The 19,781-nt window shown below is 34.8% G+C and overlaps 1 protein-coding gene across 2 annotated transcripts in view; it reads left to right on the top strand.

Moving 5' to 3' along the window:
• Positions 1–19,781, top strand: part of SCAMP1 (secretory carrier membrane protein 1) — a 105,708-nt gene that overhangs the window by 41,799 nt on the left and 44,128 nt on the right. For both annotated transcript variants that reach the window (XM_036845804.1, XM_036845806.1), the window contains exons 3-6: positions 2,990–3,088; positions 4,623–4,731; positions 6,922–7,050; positions 11,307–11,466. In XM_036845804.1, the coding sequence (XP_036701699.1) occupies positions 2,990–3,088; positions 4,623–4,731; positions 6,922–7,050; positions 11,307–11,466 (497 nt within the window). The remainder of the gene's footprint in view (positions 1–2,989; positions 3,089–4,622; positions 4,732–6,921; positions 7,051–11,306; positions 11,467–19,781) is intronic.

Raw genomic sequence — 19,781 nt, forward strand, 5'->3', positions numbered from 1 at the left:
CACAACAAGAGAAGCCAATGCAATGAGAAGCCCGTGCACAGCAACGAAGAGTAGCCCCCGCTTGCTGCAACTAGAGAAAGCCCACACACAGCAATGAACCCAATGCAGCCAAAAAAAAAAATATATATATATATTTATTAAAAAAAAGAGAAGAGTAGCTATTTATGGGTCATAGTGTATAAATACTTAAATGGCTCTTAAACATGATGTCAAATTGTGCTCCAGGATTATTATATGAACTAGTTTATATTCCCATTATCAGTGTGTGAGAAATACCCATTTTACCACATCTTTCCCAAAATGTGGTAGTAGTCTTATGGTAATAATCATTTAAAAAATAAATTAGGTGAAAGTTGTATTTCTTTGATTACTGGTGAGGTTGACATTTTGAATATATTTTTTGTTTCTATAAATTTTTTTATTAATTAATTTATTTTTGTCTGCGTTGGGTCTTCGTTGCTGTGTGTGGGCTTTCTTCTAGTTGCGGTGAGCGGGGGCTACTCTTCGTTGCAGTGCGCGGGCTTCTCATTGAGGTGGCTTCTCTTGTTGTGGAGCATGGGCTCTAGGCGCGCGGGCTTCAGTAGTTGTGGCATGCAGGCTCAGTATTTGTGGCTCACAGGCTCTAGAGTGCAGGCTCAGTAGTTGTGGCGCACGGGCTTAGTTGCTCCGCGGCAGGTGGGATCTTCCTGGACCAGGGCTCGAACCCATGTCCCCTGCATTGGCAGGCGGATTCTTAACCACTGCCCCACCAGGGAAGTCCAGTCGTCTATATTCTATGTACTGTATTATTTCTAATATCTTTATAGTTTCCTTGTTTTTTTCTTTTTGCATTGAACTTTAATCCATTTGGAATTTATTCTGATAAGATATGGGATCTGATTTTTTTTCTCCCAAACATTTAAATAATTGTCTCAGCACCATTTATTGATATCTTTTCTTTTCCCACTGATTTGAAAAACTATCTTGATCATATGCTTTAATTTTTATATACATCATCATTGTGTATATACAGTGATGAGTGATATGAGTGATATGTCACTGTTTTTTTATATTTCTTGATTACTAGTGAGGTTGAACCATTAGTTCATATGTTTATTGGCCATTCCTGTTTTCTTTGTTTTGCCTGTTCAGATATTTTGCCCATTTTCCTATTAGTAGTTTGTATTTTTATGGATTTGTAACAGTTCTTCCTGTATTCTGAGTAGCAATTTTTTTTGTTAAATCTATTATAACCAATTTTTCCCAGTCTGTGATTTGACTTTTCACTTTGACAAATTCAACTATACTGAAATTTAATAACAATCTTAACTTTATGGTTTATGTGCTTGCTAACCTTAATTTTACAAATACTTATTGATCATTTACTGTGTTCCAGGCACTGTTTTAGGTACTTGGGATACATCATAGATAGGATACACAAAGATTTCTATAGCTTATATTTGGGAAGCTCTCTGTACCCTGAGTTCATGAAAATATTCATATATATTTTTTTCCTAAAAGTGCTTAAATTTTGCTTTTTCACTTTTAAGTCATTCATCCACCTGGAATTTATTTTTGTATGTAATGCCAAGTAGGAAATCTAGTTTAATTGTTTCATCTGGTTAACCAGTTATCTCAGAACCATTTACTGACTAATACATTATTTCTCCACTGTTTTGTGGTGTGACCTCTCTTGGGTATCAAGTTTTGGGGGGTTTGTTTCTGTCTCCCTACTGTTTATTGGTATATTTCTTATCTTTGGCATCTGTACCACACTGTTTATTACTATATTAAGTCTTGATATTATAGGTCTGCCTACCTTACTCTTCTTCAGAATTGTTTGACCTATTCTTAGCTCTTGGCATTTCCATATGAATTTTAGAATCAGCTGTACTCCATTTATATCTTTGGTTGTGTCTGGCTTCCTTTTCAGGGCTGCTGTTTGCTGTGTCAGAATAAAATCAAGCTGCATTGGTGGTGTCTTCTGACTTTAATAGTTCTTCTGATCTTTGAACTTCCCTTTGCAGCTGCTTGCTTGTATGTTTTCTCTTTTTTTTTTTTTCTTTTCTTTTCCTTTCCCTTTCTTCTTGTCCTCTTTTTCTTATGGCCATTTTAAAGAATGCTTACAGTTATTTTCTAACTGAAAAAAAGTAGTATAATGGGGAGAGAAGGCAATTAATAGAGAAGTGTATAAAGCAAAAGGTGCAAATCCCTTTGATAGTTTGCTAAGACATCCCAGATATTTTTCTGGACATATACAAACGTGTGTTCATAAAAGAAAAAAATTTGGTCCTATGTGTGCTGTTCTGTAGTTGGCTTTATTTCATTTAGTATTTAAAAGGGCATTCTCCTGTAGAACTAACTAATTCCTTTTGATGACTGCATTGTATGTATATATAGTAATTTAACCAGTTCCCCTTTGATGGATTTGTAGATATCTACCTACTTTTTCCACTTGCAGCTACTTTCACGTACTGTTGATCGTCACTGGCAAAGTGGAGGTTGTGCAGTTTATTTTCCATCTCCCTAATGTCTCCCCTCTTATTCTTTTCAAGGAGTATTAGTGGGGTTCTGCCAGGACCTCTCCTATTTACTTTTTAAGGGCACTGGCACATAGCTTTGTTAGGTGGGAAGAGTTGACAGCCTAGTTGACAGTTAACCTTGGTGTAAATTCTTCAGTTTGGTGCTATCTGTATTTTACTAAAAAACATACTTGAAGGTTTTTTGTTTTCGTTGTGTTTTGTTTTGAATGCATAGTGTTCCGGAGGAGAGTGCTACCAGTGCCGTGTTAGAGGTAGCGGCCACATTGAAGAGTTAAGAAATGCGTGAGCTTGAGAAAATGGAGATGAAGAGCTTCACTAGCTCTTTACCACGCACTGGATTATGAGAATTCAGGGGAGGAAGTGAGGCCGTTCTTGCCATTTTGGTCTTTATTGGTGTTACACTTTTTGAAAGAAGTTGAAGTTGGATTTCTATGTTACGTAATTTGTCCTTTTCTTAACCTTCCTAGCCTCCACCGGGCAATGTGAAAATGCCTAACGTACCCAGTACACAACCAGCAATAATGAAACCAACAGAGGAACATCCGGCTTATACACAGATTGCAAAGGTTAGTTCATGTTACATGTGTAAATTCATATTGGAAATTACAATATCAATAACATTTGCTTTCAGAGCAAAATAATTCTTTGTATAGTGCATTCCTTATTGTTTAATTTTTAACTCACTTTTGAGTCTGGGTTAGCTAGCTTCTCAATCCTATAATACTCATACCTCTTTTTCAGCTTATAGCATTTGCTTTACTCCATTATTAGCAGTTATTGAATTCATACATCATCTTGGTGTATAATTTGTGTGGAGAAATTTTTATTGCTTTTGGTCTCACGTTTTAATGCACAGTTCCATTAAAGTAACAATGATATATCAATAGATATTATTGGAAGAGAGTTATGATGGCTAAGCAAAGCACAGTGGTAGGAAGTAGGAGGTGGCAGAAATACCAAGAAAAAAGGAGATGAATAGGATGCCTGGTATTACGTAAAGTCAGATGGAGTTATAAACCAGAATTTCTTAACCATATCCTCCTTTCACTTCATTATCTTATAAAATATAAGATATTATATAATATTCCTGCATTGGGAACCTTATGTACCATTTAACCCAGTTCATAAGAGCCAATTCAGTTGCCCTTTTCTCCATCTGTCTCTTTTCCTCAGCTGTTCTCTTTGTCTCAGTCCCTCACTCTCGTTTAGGCACAGAGTTCACCTTAATTTCATTTTCCCAATTACCTTATGATTTTTTTTTAACATCTTTATTGGAGTATAATTGCTTTACAATGGTGTGTTAGTTTCTGCTGTATAACAAAGTGAATCAGCTATACATATACATATATCCCCATATCTCCTCCCTCTTGCGTCTCCCTCCCACCCTCCCTATCCCACCCCTCTAGGTGGTCACAAAGCACCGAGCTGATCTCCCTGTGCTATGCGGCTGCTTCCCAGTAGCTATCTAGTTTACATTTGGTGGTATATATGTCTATGCCACTCTCTCACTTCATCCCAGCTTCCCCTTCCACCTCCCTGTGTCCTCAAGTCCTACCTTAGGATTTTTTTTTTTTTCTCACCCAATTATTCTTTTTTTTTTTTTTAACATCTTCATTGGAGTATAATTGCTTTACAATGGTGTGTTAGTTTCTGCTTTATAACAAAGTGAATCAGTTATACATATGTTCCCATATCTCTTCCCTCTTGCATCTCCCTCCCTCCCACCCTCCCTATCCCACCCCTCTAGGTGGTCACAAAGCACCGAGCTGATCTCCCTGTGCTATGCGGCTGCTTCCCACTAGCTATCTATTTTACGTTTCTACCTTAGGATTTTAACTGCTTTTACTGAGAGAATTTTTTCTTGTCCTAATGGGCCCAACATTTCTACTGTGGGTTTTCATAACCAAAAGGCCAAAATGGGCCAGATATTTCCATAGTGTTTTCTGAAACTGTAATCTTTAGTGAATTCCTATATTGTGGAAAGAGCATTTGAATTAGGTTTCTAGCATAGTAGAGAAGTAGGAGTATAGTAGAAGTAGAAGTAGAAATGTTACTGTATTTTATACTACTGACAACGTATTCCCTTATTTTTTTGTTTAGGAGCATGCCTTGGCCCAAGCTGAACTTCTTAAACGCCAGGAAGAACTAGAAAGAAAAGCAGCAGAATTAGATCGTCGAGAACGAGAAATGCAAAATCTCAGTCAACACGGTAATATCCAAAGAAGTTTCAAATAAAAATAACTTTAAAATTCTTTAAAATAGGCCTGCACTAGCTCTAGATCATTTGGTTTGTGGATAAAACTCTGCCCTGTTATTCTAGCAAGGAGGTCAGACATGGCAGATTTCCTACCTGATGTTCTGTGGCTCTCTGATCTTGACTGATTTACATAGTGTTTTGATAGATTAGAACAGTGTTAGCCTCTGAATGCAAATATGGTGATTTTGGTTTATTGTAAGGTGAGGAGTCTTTGATTCTGCTCTTGGGCCTTTACCTCGGTCTGTTAAAGCTTTATGAGTACGTGGGAGTGTGCCCTATGCTTGACTGCATTTAACTCTTAACTTCTGGTTTATTCAGACCAGCTTCAAATTAATCTGCCCCTGTCCTCACAAGTATATCCGTATATGTCAAACCATGTTAAAAAAAAAAACAAAAACAAAAAGCATCTGTGGTGAGGTGACTCTAGGAAGCCTGGGGTATTCTGATGATGCCAAAGAAATAAGTAAGTGGTGAGTTTTGATTATGTCCTATGAAATTCATTCACGCTGTGACTATCAAAGGTCACTTCAAGGGAGTAGCTTAGGGAAAGCTAGCAAGTCTCTGGGTAAGAAGGGATGAGAGAACTAGACAAGTCATTGTGAGTATGTCTGGATAGTGATGGAGTGACAGTGTTAGGACAGTGATAACATTCAGTGATACTGAACTATTTCTTCCTTATCCTGGAATGTGTAAGTCTAGGGCCTCATGAGGACACATTTATCCTGGGCCATTTTCTTGCTTGCAACATCAGAGACAGCATCTGTGAAAGGAGAAACTAGAGGTTTAATTGAGATCAATGTTTCTAAAATACATGTAACGAAAATCTGTCCTGTTCCCTTAGCTTTGACTAATACAAATTACTTCTGTGAGAGATGTTTTAGTAAATGAAGTAGTTACGAAGTGTGGTAAATTAGGAGACTTGCCGTATGTTATACACTTAAGTACTTTTCATCTGTTAGCTCATTTCATCCTCAGTACAATTCTGTGAAGGGTGGTGAGTTCTTCTCACTTTACAGATGTGGAAGCAAAGTCTACAGCAGGTTGAATAAGTTGCCCAAGGCCTCCTAGCCAGTAAGTGTCTAGGTGCTTCTATTGATAGTTTCAGAGCCTTTGTTCTTTACTACTCTTCTCTGCTTCTCGAGTAGTATGAGACTTGTATGAGAAATGAAAGAACAACATGTAGTTTGAAAAGAATGATAAAACAGTGGAGACATGTTGGGAAGAATCAGGAATAGAGGACGCTTTTTTCCCACTATGAAGAATTTCCTGGCCTATGAAAAAGTATGTAAAATCTAATCTTTGAAAGTGTGGGATATAATATCTAAAATGAGAAAATGGCCTTTAGGTGCTATTTTTACTCTCTGTTTTCAATGTTTTGACTTCTTCTTTAATTTATTTTTTTATTTCCCCACACCACTTTCCAAGCCTTATTTTCAGTCTAGTTTCTTTAAATAGACACATTTTCTCTCCTTACAGTTGGAATTTGTTTTTTCTCTAGGTTTTTGAAGGTGCTATAATTCCTCAGCTTCTTTCTCATGACTGTTTTGTGTTTTCACATAGTTTTATGCTTTCCTTACATGTGTCTTTTGGACGTTATTTTTTTCAGACTTGGAGATTTCCAAATTTGATTCTTTGGTACTGGTTATCTTATGTCTCTTTATGGAGTTAACAGGAGAAAACTTGAAAGATTCAGAAGCTGGTCTTCCCTCTCCACATGCGTTAGGAGTTATATTTAAAGATTGAAGACTTGGAGGAGGAAATTTTTAGAGACTTAAAAACTTCATGGCCTTCATGTGAGAGCCAGAGTCTTGGGACTTTGAAATAAATCTCTTTTTAGGGCAGAGTCACAGGATACGTCCCTGTGCTCTTTTTTCTTTTCTTGTTTCAACTTACATAAGTGGTATGACACTGGAAAATTATTTTACCATGTAATGAGTTCTAACTTGATATTCTGGGAAAATTTTTAAAAATAAAAATCTTGGTTTTCAGAGTTGTAGGAATGTAGAGATACGGTGTTATGTTTTTGAAACACCTATTAAAAGAATAGATAATATTCTTCTTTATTATGAAACAAATAATTACATGTAAAAAGAATAGCACATATTTGTCCTTATATAAATAACTTTGTTTTTTTATTTGCAGGCAGAAAAAACAATTGGCCACCTCTTCCTGACAATTTTCCTGTGGGACCTTGTTTCTATCAGGATTTTTCTGTAGACATTCCTGTAGAATTCCAAAAGACAGTAAAGATTATGTACTACTTATGGATGTGTGAGTATAGAACAAATTATATATTTATTTGAAAAAGTTTATATTTTATTTTCAAAATCCACTTTTTTAAAACTCATGTAAGGGTAGTATCATAAATTGGTCTTTTCCTATAGATATTTTAATTTTGAGTGAATCATGTCATATTTAGGTATGTCAAAATTGTATACTATGTGACAATCTAAGTTCTTAGCTGAGGAAGACCTATATATTGAGAACTGGTATTCTTTTGAGGAAGGGACTTCCCTATCATACAGTAGACTTTTCAATGATCCTTTCTCCCTGCAAAATGTTATTGAGGCAATATTTGCTTTGAAAAAATTACTCATATGATTTTTATGCAAATGGAGGCTATTAAAGCATTATGACTTTTTAAAAGGGGGCATAAAATATTGAAATATTATAAACTATTTTTCTTAGAGCTTTGAGCACAATTTACTTTTCATTTTTGAGTGGTGAGGAATACTTTTATTACTGAAAGTGCCTAATTAATATAGGATGTTTCATTAAATAGAACGTTAGGACATACATTTTAGGCTGTGATGTTCACATTGCTTTGAATATAATTATGACACATGGAATATTAAAACTAAATGTCCAGCTGTTACCAGTTTTTTGTATGTATGCAGAATTCCCACTTATTCTGTTGCATTTTTATTCCAAACAGCAGTCTCAGCCCCATTTAACGTCACTGTGTCCGTAGGAGAGGTAGCTGTCATGACTTCTCATCTGCACAGTTGCTGGGTTAATGGACACATCGTGGAGTAAACTCTTGTTGGAGGAAATTTGTGTGTTCTTACTGTATGATTAGGGAGCCTCCCTCCACCAAGTATATGAGATCATTTTCCTCAAAATCTTTTAGGAGTATTCTTCACATTTGTGAAGCTGCTTTGGAAAATGAGAAGTGATTCCTTATGGATAGTACATTTTTAACTCTTAGTTTCTTTTGAGTTATGTTGTTAATCTGATTTCTTTGGTTAATCCTGAGTGTCAGTGGTATTACATATTTTTATTTTTAAAGGTTTTGATTCCATATATGTCCATACTAAACAACTCATATTTTATTTAATCAATATATCATAAAATATCTGCAGATTATAAAATAATTAATTTCTTAATGAGCAGAAATGGGCCTCACATTTTAAGTATAAGTTCTTTGACTTTAGTGAAAAAACATATTTTAAATGGGGGAGATGGGTGTTGGAAGAAAATTCTATAAGGAATTTAGTAAATAGAGATTGAATGGGGAAGATGATTAATTTGAACTGAATGGTTAACTGCTTTACCAATGCTGATTGTTTCAAAATAGGTCTGTTTTGTCTTAGAAATATATAACTTTCTGAGGTTCTTAGAAATCATATAATTGCCTATAGTTTTTCCTAGCCCTATTCAGTTGGCAGATCTGTTAACTGTATTCAAAGAGGGCTCAAGATTCCATCCAGTTAAGGTTCCAATTTGAAGAAGCATTACCTGGAATAAAGTAAGATCTAGTGCTAGTTCAGAACTATCTCTAAATTTCATAAAATATGGGTTGTTTTAATAAATTATTTTCAAGAAGTGTCATCTTGTTACTGATTTTGGAGTTGACTAATGCTCTCACATTGTACTAATAATTATAACAAGAGATAATATTTATGGAGGATTTATCAATACTTTGTATCAGGCACAGATCTAATCACTTTATATACATTATGTTATTAAATCTTAACCATGTTATGAAGCAGCTACTATATTATCTAGTTTTATAGATTGGGAAACTAAAGCTTAGAGAATTTGAAGTAACTTGTCCAAGATTACACAGCAAGTAAGGTTGGGGTTGGATAGCTTGACTCTAGATCCCAGAGTCTAGATTTCCATGTTATACCACCTACGAAGTACCAAAATAAAGAAGTAATTTACATTTTAAACCCAAATATATGGTTTCAAAGATACCTTACCTGAAGCAAATAATTTTTACTCTAAAGGAACTGAAGCAATTAGAAATACTGCTATGAAATGAATCTCAACCTCTTTGAGTATACTCTTGAATTTAAAGAGAAAGAAAAAAATCCAGCTACATTAAAGACCACTTAGTGAGGAAGATAATATATTGTCCTAAATTTGTTTATTTTAGGTATCTATATTGTAATGCAGAACTTAGCAAGAAGAGTGATAGTTGCAAATTTAGATTCTAGTGATAGTTGGAAATTTAGGTCTGCTAATACCAGATTTGAGTGCTTAATAAAGCAAATTGAAATTTTATAAGAAGGAGGTTCATTCAACTTGGAAATCATGTAAACGAAATGGCCTAAAATTTTCTTTAGTGTTTTACCTACACTTGGAATCCACCAAGTGGATTGGAATTGGATTGAAATTAGCAACGTAGAATCATGCATTTCATATTACCTTGCCTTTCTATGTGTTTTTTGATCTCTGTGTAAGTGGACTGATTGTTTAGTAAGTAACCCTAGACGTTTACTCTTCATTGGGGTACAAATAAATGACCTATTATTGATCATGGTTGTTGGTTACTATGAAAACACATATAGAAAAAATTTTAATAGATTACACAAAATTTAATTGATATTTTTATCTATACTTGGAAGAATTTTTGTGAACTTTAAAATACACATACCGATATAGTCTGTCTTCTTTTTCTTAAGCAGATTAGGAGATAAACCTTGAAAAGTTATTTCTTTGGAGGTTGAAATTTGAGTTAGAATGTTCTGAACATTTAAAACTTTTTTAGGCAATTGGATGCCATTTAATATTACAGAATAATATCTCACAATCTCTTGAATTCTGTTTTTAAGCCCTTAACAGAACTACTTTTATTTCTAGGCAAAGGATTTTGAGTAAATTTATTAGTAAGCTAGCTTTCATGAGTTAGAAATCCTAATGGGAATAAGTAAGAGTCTTTCCTGTGTAGTAGAATGGGGTGGAATTTTAAAGCTGGAAGAGCTCCTGCATTTCTCCCGTTGAAAAATTGAAATGCACAGAGGTTGATTAGCTCGATATTATGTCACTATAACCCAGGTGTTTTCATTCCTCCTCTGGAGCTCTTTCTCTTTCTGTAGAGTTTGTGTGTTTATCTGGTTGTTATATGAGAGCAAATTTAGAGGCATCCTAGAATGTGTTTATACCTTGTTTCATTAAGTATTAATTTTATTTGATTAATAATTTAAAGAGATTTTAAAGGTTTTTTTAATGTATGTTGATTTTTAAAATTTACATTCACTAGGTTTTCCCTTTGTTATTTTTAATTAAAGTAGTAGCTTGTTGGTATATTTTTACTGTATCGGTAGTTTACATTAAACAGTATTTTAACTTTTGAAATAATTTATTTCTTGTAATAAATTCAGCCTGTGAATAAATTAAAAAAAATTCTTTAAAAAGTTATTAATTATAATGGGTAAATGTTGTTCTTTAGGATCATAGTGTCCTTAGATGTTACTCAGATTTTTGGGTTTTAGTCTGTCAGGGAAAGTAATTACTAACAATATAGGAAGAATTTGCCAAGATCTATTTGTGTTAACGAAAAGAAAGATCTGCCACAGCAGGTAAAGTGCATCATAGGAAACTTTTTTTTTTTTTTTAAATAAGTGTAATCCTCTACCAGAACATTGTTTTTAATCCCAGGACCTTAAATAGTGGACAGCTTTATGAAGATGAGTTAATAATCCTTATAGTTTGACTGTATAGTCACTGGAAGTTTCTGCTGTGTTAGTATGTTTAGTCCAATGATTCTAATTAATTTTGTTGCTTAAAAATGTTACAGTGAGATTGTGCAGGGCACTTCTCTATTTTCTCTTCTCTTGTGTAGTTCACACTGCGAGGAGCCTGCAGCCCCATTCTGTAAAAATTATAGTCCTGAGTGTGGATCTTTTTCCTCTAAGTCCTGGTTCTTTTCCTGGCAGCCACTATTTTTCTGCTTGGGCCTTGAATCAAGAGACACGACACATGTCATCACATGTTTCCTTCCCAGGGGAGAATCCCTTAAGGTTGTGCGTCTCTGGTTTAGCTGTGTAATTGCCCATTAGGGGAGGGCCAAAAGAATTTTGCCAAACAGTGCATGTATTAGGACTCTTCTACCTGTGAATACTCTGTTTTCAAATCAAATGTGTAAGAAATAGCAACAATGTTTTGAAAAATACTAAATGGAAACATGAGGTAGAATACACTTGCTCTTAGGAAGTATTTTTTCATTTATAATTCTTGTTGAATGAACACATAAATTGAATGTAAACATTTCTTTTCTATTTTGTTTTTTGATTCCACAGTCCATGCTGTAACACTGTTTCTAAATATCTTCGGATGCTTGGCTTGGTTTTGTGTTGATCCTCCAAGAGGGGTTGATTTTGGATTGAGTATCCTGTGGTTCTTGCTTTTTACTCCTTGTTCATTTGTCTGTTGGTACAGACCGCTTTACGGAGCTTTCAGGTAAAATGTGTGTACTTTAAAATATGCTCTTTAAAACCTGTGAAGTAAATAATTTGTAGTACACCTTAAAGGGAAAAGTGACATATTTTCATTTTTCAGATTTTTTATTATTGTATAATATACCTTCAGAAAAGTCCTTATATAACATCTCTGTGTATTAAGTCTGTATATAACATGCTCGTGTATTCATTTGACTTTGTAACAAATAATATCCCATTCTTTTCTCCCACTTGAGAAAAAGATCAAACATGAAAATGAATGAGGGAAAAATGAGAACAATCTTAGGTCTTAATATTTGTAAAAGATTCTATTCCATATGATACACTTGACTTTAAAGAAAATTTTACTTTTTATTCTCCCCTTCAGAAAAAATCAGAAGTGGTGATTACAGCCTAATTTTTAAATGAACCTAGGTAGCCTAGGTAAGGTGAATATACATGTGATATTTAAAGTGAGTCACTTTTCACCTAGCAACTTGGTAATTATTTTCTGTGTAAATTCATTTTTGGTTTTTCAAAATTCAGTAACGTTTTAAAACTGTTTAGACTATAAGATTAACTATACTACTTTGCATGGTATATTTTAATCAATGGTTAGGATTAACATTTCTTACATGCGTGTTCTGTGGGGTATTACTAGGTGTTGTAGAAAAAAAAGTTCATTAGCTTAAGTCTGGGAACAGTGGGGATAATAAAATTAAATAAGGTTCTTCATTTCAGAATTTCTTAGACTTCTTTAAGAGCCTTGTGTGCTTTGTGATATGACCATGAAACCATTATTTGTGCGTGTGTGTTGAGTACCTTGTTGGACTCTTGCTTTAGGAAATAAACATTGGGAAATGCTGATTTAGATGATAGCCCTAGATGAGTCCATGTATTCAATTGTTTATCAACTTATTTGAGTAAACTCATTTATGAATAACAAACCTCTTTCAACTCTCGTGTATGAGGAGCAGCATTACTAGGAAATAGGCATGTATTGTGCAGATGATATATTAGGGAAATTAGAGGGCCACGTTCAGTTGTTTAACTTTCTTTTTTCTATTTGAACAAAAAATTTCTTTGATTATTCAGAATGTGTATCACCACCCCCATCTCCCAAAGCCCTGCCAAATGAAATGAGAAATGCAGATATGTAAACAGAAAACAAAATAGAAGGAAAAGGGGGAAGATTAGGGAATTTGGAGAAAAAAGATGTCATTCAACAGAAAACTAAATTGGTTAGAAATGGAATGAAGGGAAGAAAATAGATGGGAGGAGGGAAAGGGAGGAAAATCTTTGGATCTAATGGAACGTGAGAGGTTGGTTGTCAAGGAATGGGGAGGAGCACCCCTATAGATGTAGGTTGGAGAAGAATAAAAGGGACCTATTTACTCCTTGCGTGAACAGGAGAGTTACTGCTGCTCTTTTCCTTGTTATCTAAGTCTGGCTCACAAAGTTTTTTAATTTTTAATTTTTTGACATGTGGCCTCTGCTTGCCTACTTCCATCATGTTACCAGTGTATCTGTAATGATGCTTGTGGGTGGGAATGGGGATGTCTTTGAGACTTTGAAAATGACCTGAAACTAGAGACTTTGAATTTTAAGCCTTCTGTGACAAATGTAGCCAGAACAAACTATAAAAAGCCAGTTTTCTGCCATTTATTACTTGAAGTCACTTGGTTCCTTTTATTCCCTTTCTTTGCCAGTGGAAATAAAAATGCTTTGTGGAACATTTTTACTTCTGGCATTATTAACCCCTGGGCTAAATTCTTAGCTGCATCTCAACCCTTTAGAGTATATGTATCACAAATATGTTAATTATCTGGGCTTTACTGTTTGGAGCAGAACTGAGAGGAATAGTTTTTTTAGGGGAAAGTTGAAAGTATTTTAAATCATTAATTAATATACCTTCTCAGTGTATAACTTCGGCATTTTCTTCACCCAGATTGCCAGTGGTTTCTTCTGAAATATCTGGTAAAGTTTTTTAAACATTTACTGATGACAGATTTCTCCCTTAAATATGGAGATCTTAAACCAGATACATTGGATATGATTATTTATATTAAATACAGGGTTTTAAATAGACTTTACGTATTCACATAAGTGCTTTATTTGAGATCGATTTTGACAGGGATTACTGCCTTTTGAGAAGGGGCAGAGTCACAGGATGTGCAAGTGTTTCATATTCTGTTTCAAGACTGATGATTAAGAAATGAAACACAAGCATCTGAACATATTACGTAAGTCAGTAGAAAATGGGTAACTAAAATCTTTTAGGCCAGATTCACGTATTTCTTAAAAGAAGGTGTTATTGAAAGCATTTAGTTTTTATTAATCAGACTCTGGAGTGAAACTAAAGTGCTTTTTAAAAGTTTTTCAAGTTTTATTCTTCTCTGGCTAATGATGTATTTGCCTCTATTGCCATATTTAAATACCTACTGTGAACTTGATTTCTTCAGGTTTCCCTAGAAGTGAAGAAAAGAATGGTAAGCAATAAGAAAAACATGGCAGGGATTGATTTTAGAATAAACCAGTCATTGCAAGCATACAAGTTAGAGGGACATTAGATCTGAGAATGTGATCAGATTTTTTTTTTAGTTGTCCGGTGAATTTTTTTTTCCCCTCCTTGTAGATAGGTGGTAATTCCAAGTTTCTAGAATAGCTGTTAGCTTTGTCGTGGGGTGCTGAAAATAACTAGAGGGCATATTAGGAAGTCTTTATTCTAGAATGATCAGTTCTTTGTTCTTTGTCCCTTAGTCAGTTGAAGTTGCATTTTTAATTGCCATATATAGTTTATCTCCTTCTTTGCCTCCCTGTTGACCCATAGTCTAAAAGTAAATCCTTTTTAAAGGTTAATAGTTAACTTTGTTATCAAGAATTTGTTGTAGTTTGCTTAATAACATGATGGCTGAGTAAACCTTCTTTGTATATTAACTCTTAAGCTGGGAAGAAAAATATAATTGTTTTAACTGAATTATAAAATGCCTTTAGATAGAGTTAAAGTATTTGCTAATAGCTTTAGAGCCTACTGAAAAAATTTAAATCTGCATTTAAGTGATTATAATCAATAATCTCATATACTAAATCATACTGATAATTACATTTAATGATTTTAAAATGTGATAAAGGTTGATTTCTCTTTAGGACTAATCATTTTAAAATTAGTTATCATGCATGAGAAGTTGGTTTTCCAGTGTCATCTGAGTTTCTGTTTTAGTATTTCATTTGCAAGTTTGTTATTGAGTTCACTTGATGCTCTTAGGGAGATGTTAAAATAACTAACTTATGATTGCAAAGCAGTTAGAAAATAAGTACCTAAGGTTAAATTAATCACTCACTGAATACAGACAGTATATATTAGGCTGGAGATACAAAGAAGACATGGTACTTGCCCTGTAGAAACATATAATATATAAATGAGTTTAAAAGTAGGCATTACTGAAACTTTGGCTAGTAGAATTTATACATTAAAACAGAGTAATATTCAAACACCCCCAAAATTTGAAATACAGAGTAATTTAATACTGATATCATACCTGTGATATATCTCTAAATAGAAGATTAGTTATTTTCAAGTGAGTCTTCTTGGATTATCTTTTTGAGGATTTAAGTTTTTAATAAACATTCTTCTCTGAATTCAGAAAAAACCCCCAAAAACCTTGTTTTTACTAGAACCATTGAAATATCAGAATGTCCATGAAAAAGATGAGTTTTAAACTGTATAAAATACTGTCCTATATGAATATGACTTCTCTTAGTGTTACTGAACCAAACTTGGGTCCACTCACCTGTGTGCAGTAAAGCCAATCTACTGACACCGGGTTGTGGTGAAGGAAAGTGCAGCATTTATTGTAAAGGTACCCTACAAGGAGAACGGGTGGCTCATGCTCAGAAACCCCTGAACTCCCTGAAGTGTTGCAGCAAAACATTTTGAAAGGCAAGGTGAGGGAAGGATGTCCCAGGGTATGTGATCAGCTCATACACAATTCTCTGACTGGTTGTTGGTGACACAACAGGGGTTAACGTTATCAATCCTTAGGCGCCAGTAGGTCTGGGGCCTACATGCTCATGCTTGTCGAGTAGTTAATTTCTTCTATTTGGTGGTAGTTTTAGCATCTATAAAACAACCCCAGAAGTGTGCATCAGATATTATTATCTAGGTACTTCAGAGAGGAGCTATAGTGGAGGATATGAGGGAATGAATGGTCTGCCCCAGGAAGGCCCCATAGGGTCCTGCTCAGTTACATTAGTTTTCAACCAAGAAGCTCCTTTTACTGATATATGCAAAGGACTTTGACCTCCCTGAATTAATCCCATTGCCTGAATCTGAAGGAGAATTTTATAGAGAAGTTTCAAGCATATGTGCTTTTAAAAGTTAAGTTTATTAGGTATCAGAATTAAACTTAGAGTTGTCATTTTGTCATTTACATATTTTTAAAAAGACTAACTTTGTTCTTAATTTTATGCTTCCACAAATCACCAAGCATTATGTAAATACTTTAAAATATTAGGTAATTATTAATGAAGCAGTGTTTTGTTGAAAAAGTATGATTATTGGAAACAGACTGAGAAAGGGTTAGAATTCTGGCTTCCCCACTTAAAAGCTGTGTGCTGTTATGAAAATGCAGTAAAACCTCTCAGTGCCTCAGTTTTTTGAGTGTAAATTGGGCATAACATTTGCAGAGTTGATAAGAAGATTAGAGATAATCTGTGCAAAATATTTGTCTTTAAAGGTGGTCAACAATTGGTACCTGGAATGTTTTATTTTTTTGTTTTTGTTAGGTTTTATCATTTACTTTTGATGATCCATAAAACCGTTACTTGTTATGTTTTGCTGCTTTTAGTTCATTGTTCTTTGGTACCCCAGCCTAACCTGGAGGAAATCATAATGTACACTAAAGTGTATGTAGGTTCTTTGTATTGCTTGATAAAAATAAACTTAAAAAAATGTTGTCTGGAGCAGAAGCAAGAAAAACTACAGTCCTGCAGCCTGTGGAACAAAAACCACATTCACAGAAAGATAGACAAGATAAAAAGGGACAGGGCTATGTACCAGATGAAGGAACAAGATAAAACCCCAGAAAAACAACTAAATGAAGTGGAGATAGGCAACCTTCCAGAAAAAGAATTCAGAATAATGATAGTGAAGATGATCCAGGACCTCGGAAAAAGAATGGAGGCAAAGATCGAGAAGATGCAAGAAATGTTTAACAAAGACCTAGAAGAATTAAAGAACAAACAAACAGAGATGACCAATACAATAACTGAAATGAAAACTACACTAGAAGGAATCAATAGCAGAATAACTGAGGCAGAAGAACGGATAAGTGACCTGGAAGACAGAATGTTGGAATTCACTGCTGTGGAACAGACTAAAGAAAAAAGAATGAAAAGAAATGAAGACAGCCTAAGAGACCTCTGGGACAACATTAAATGCAACAACATTTGCATTATAGGGGTCCCACAAGGAGAAGAGAGAGAGAAAGGACCCGAGAAAATATTTGAAGAGACTATAGTCGAAAACTTCCCTAACATGGGAAAGGAAATAGCCACCCAACTCCAGGAAGCGCGGAGAGTCCCATACAGGATAAACCCAAGGAGAAACACGCTGAGACACATGGTAATCAAACTGGCAAAAGTTAAAGACAAAGAAAAATTATTGAAAGCAGCAAGGGAAAAATGACAAATAACATACAAGGGAACTCCCATAAGGTTAACAGCTGATTTCTCAGCAGAAGCTCTACAAGCCAGAAGGGAGTGGCACGATATACTTAAAGTGATGAAAGGGAAGAACCTACAGTCAAGATTACTGTACCCGACAACGATCTCATTCAGATTCGATGGAGAAATCAAAAGCTTTACAGACAAGCAAAAGCTGAGAGAATTCAGCACCACCAAACCAGCTCTACAACAAATGCTAAAGGAACTTCTCTAAGTGGGAAACACAAGAGAAGGAAAGGACCTGCAAAAACAAACCCAAAACAATTAATAACTGGGTCATAGGAACATACATATCGATATTACCTTAAACGTGAATGGATTAATGCTCCAACCAAAGACACAGGCTTGCTGAATGGACACAAAACAAGACCCATATATATGCTGTCTGCAAGAGACCCACTTCAGACCTAGGGACACATACAGACTGAAAGTGAGGGGATGGAAAAGATATTCCATGCAAATGGAAATCAAAGAAAGCTGGGGTAGCAATACTCTTATCAGATAAAATAGACTTTAAAATAAAAAATGTTACAAGAGACAGGGAAGGACACTACATAATGATCAGGGATCAATCCAAGAAGAAGAGGTTAACAGTTATAAATATATATGTACCCAGCATAGGAGCACCTCAATACATAGGCAACTGCTAACAGCTATAAAAGAGGAAATCGACAGTAACACAATAATAGTGGGGGACTTTAACACCTCACTTACACCAGTGGACAGAACATCCAAACAGAAAATTAATAAGGAAACACAAGCTTTAATGACACAATAGACCAGATAGATTTAATTGATATTTATAGGACATTGCAATCCAAAAACAGCAGATTACACTTCTCAAGTGCATGGAACATTCTCCAGATAGATTGCATCTTGGTCACAAATCAAGCCTCAGTAAATTTAAGAAAACTGAAATCATATCAAGCATCTTTTCTGACCACAACACTATGAGATTAGAAATCAGTTACAGGGGAAAAAACATAAAAAACACAAACACATGGAGGCTAAACAATACGTTACTAAATAACCAGAGATCACTGAAGCAATCAAGGGGAAGTCAGAAAATACCTAGAGACAATGACAATGAAAACACGATGATCCAAAACCTATGGGATGCAACAAAGCAGGGTCTAGGAGGGAAGTTATAGCTTACAAGCCTACATCAGAAACAAGAAAAACTCTACATTACACCTAAAGGAACTAGAGAAAGAAGAACAAACAAAACCCAAAGTTAACAGAAGGAAAGAAATCATAAAGATCAGAACAGAAATAAATGAAATAGAAACAAAGAAAACCATAACAAAGATCAATAAAACTAAAAGCTGGTTCTTTGAGAGTAAACAAAATTGATAGGCCTTTAGCCAGACTCATCAAGAAAAAGAGGGAGAGGACCCAAATCAATAAAATTAGAAGTGAAAAAGGAGAAGTTACAAGAGACACAGCAGAAATACAAACCATCCTAAGAGACTACTACAAGCAACTCTATGCCAATAAAATGGACAACCTGGAAGAAATGGACAAATTCTTAGAAAGGTATAACCTTCCAAGACTGAACCAGGAAGAAATAGAAAATATGAACAGACCAATCACAAGTAATGAAACTGTGATTAAAAATCTTCCAACAAACAAAAGTCCAGGACCAGATGGTTTCACAGGTGAATTCTATCAAACGTTTAGGGAAGAGCTAACACCCATCCTTCTCAAACTCTTCCAAAAAGTTGTGGAGGAAGGAACACTCCGAAACTCATTCTATGAGGCCAACATCACCTTGATAGCAAAACCAGACAAAGATACTACAAAAATAGAAAATTACAGACCAATATCACTGATAAATATAGATGCAAAAATCCTCAACAAAATACTAGCAAACAGAATCCAACAACACATTAAAAGGATCATACACCATGATGAAGTGGGATTTATCCCAGGGATGCAAGGATTCTTCAATACACTCAAATCAATGTGATACACCATATTAACAAATTGAAGAATAAAAACCATATGATCATCTCAAGATGCAGAAAAAGATTTTGACAAAATTCAACACCCATTTATGATAAAAACTCTCCAGAAAGTGGGCCTAGAGGGAACTTACCTCAACATAATAAAGGCCATATACGACAAACCCACAGCAAACATCATTCTCAATGGTGAAAAACTGAAAGCACTTCCTCTAAGATCAGGAACAAGACGAGGATGTCCTCTCTCACCACTGTTATTCAACATAGTTTTGGAAGTCCTAGCCATGGCAGTCAGAGAAGAAAAAGAAAAGGAATACCAATTGGAAAAGAAGAAGTAAAACTGTCACTGTTTGCAGATGACATGATACTATACATAGAGAATCCTAAAACTGCCACCAGAAAACTACTAGAGCTAATCAATGAATTTGGTAAAGTTGTGGGATACAAAATTAAGGCACAGAAATCTCTTGCATTCCTATACACTAATGATGAAAAATCTGAAAGAGAAATTAAGGAAACACTCGCATTTACCAGTGCAACAAAAAGAATAAAATACCTAGGAATAAACCTACCTAGGGAGACAAAAGACCAGTATGTAGAAAACTATAAGACACTGATGAAAGAAATTAAAGATGATACTAACAGATGG

This window comes from Balaenoptera musculus, chromosome 3 (genome assembly GCF_009873245.2).
Source record: "Balaenoptera musculus isolate JJ_BM4_2016_0621 chromosome 3, mBalMus1.pri.v3, whole genome shotgun sequence".
NCBI classification, from domain to species: domain Eukaryota; kingdom Metazoa; phylum Chordata; class Mammalia; order Artiodactyla; family Balaenopteridae; genus Balaenoptera; species Balaenoptera musculus.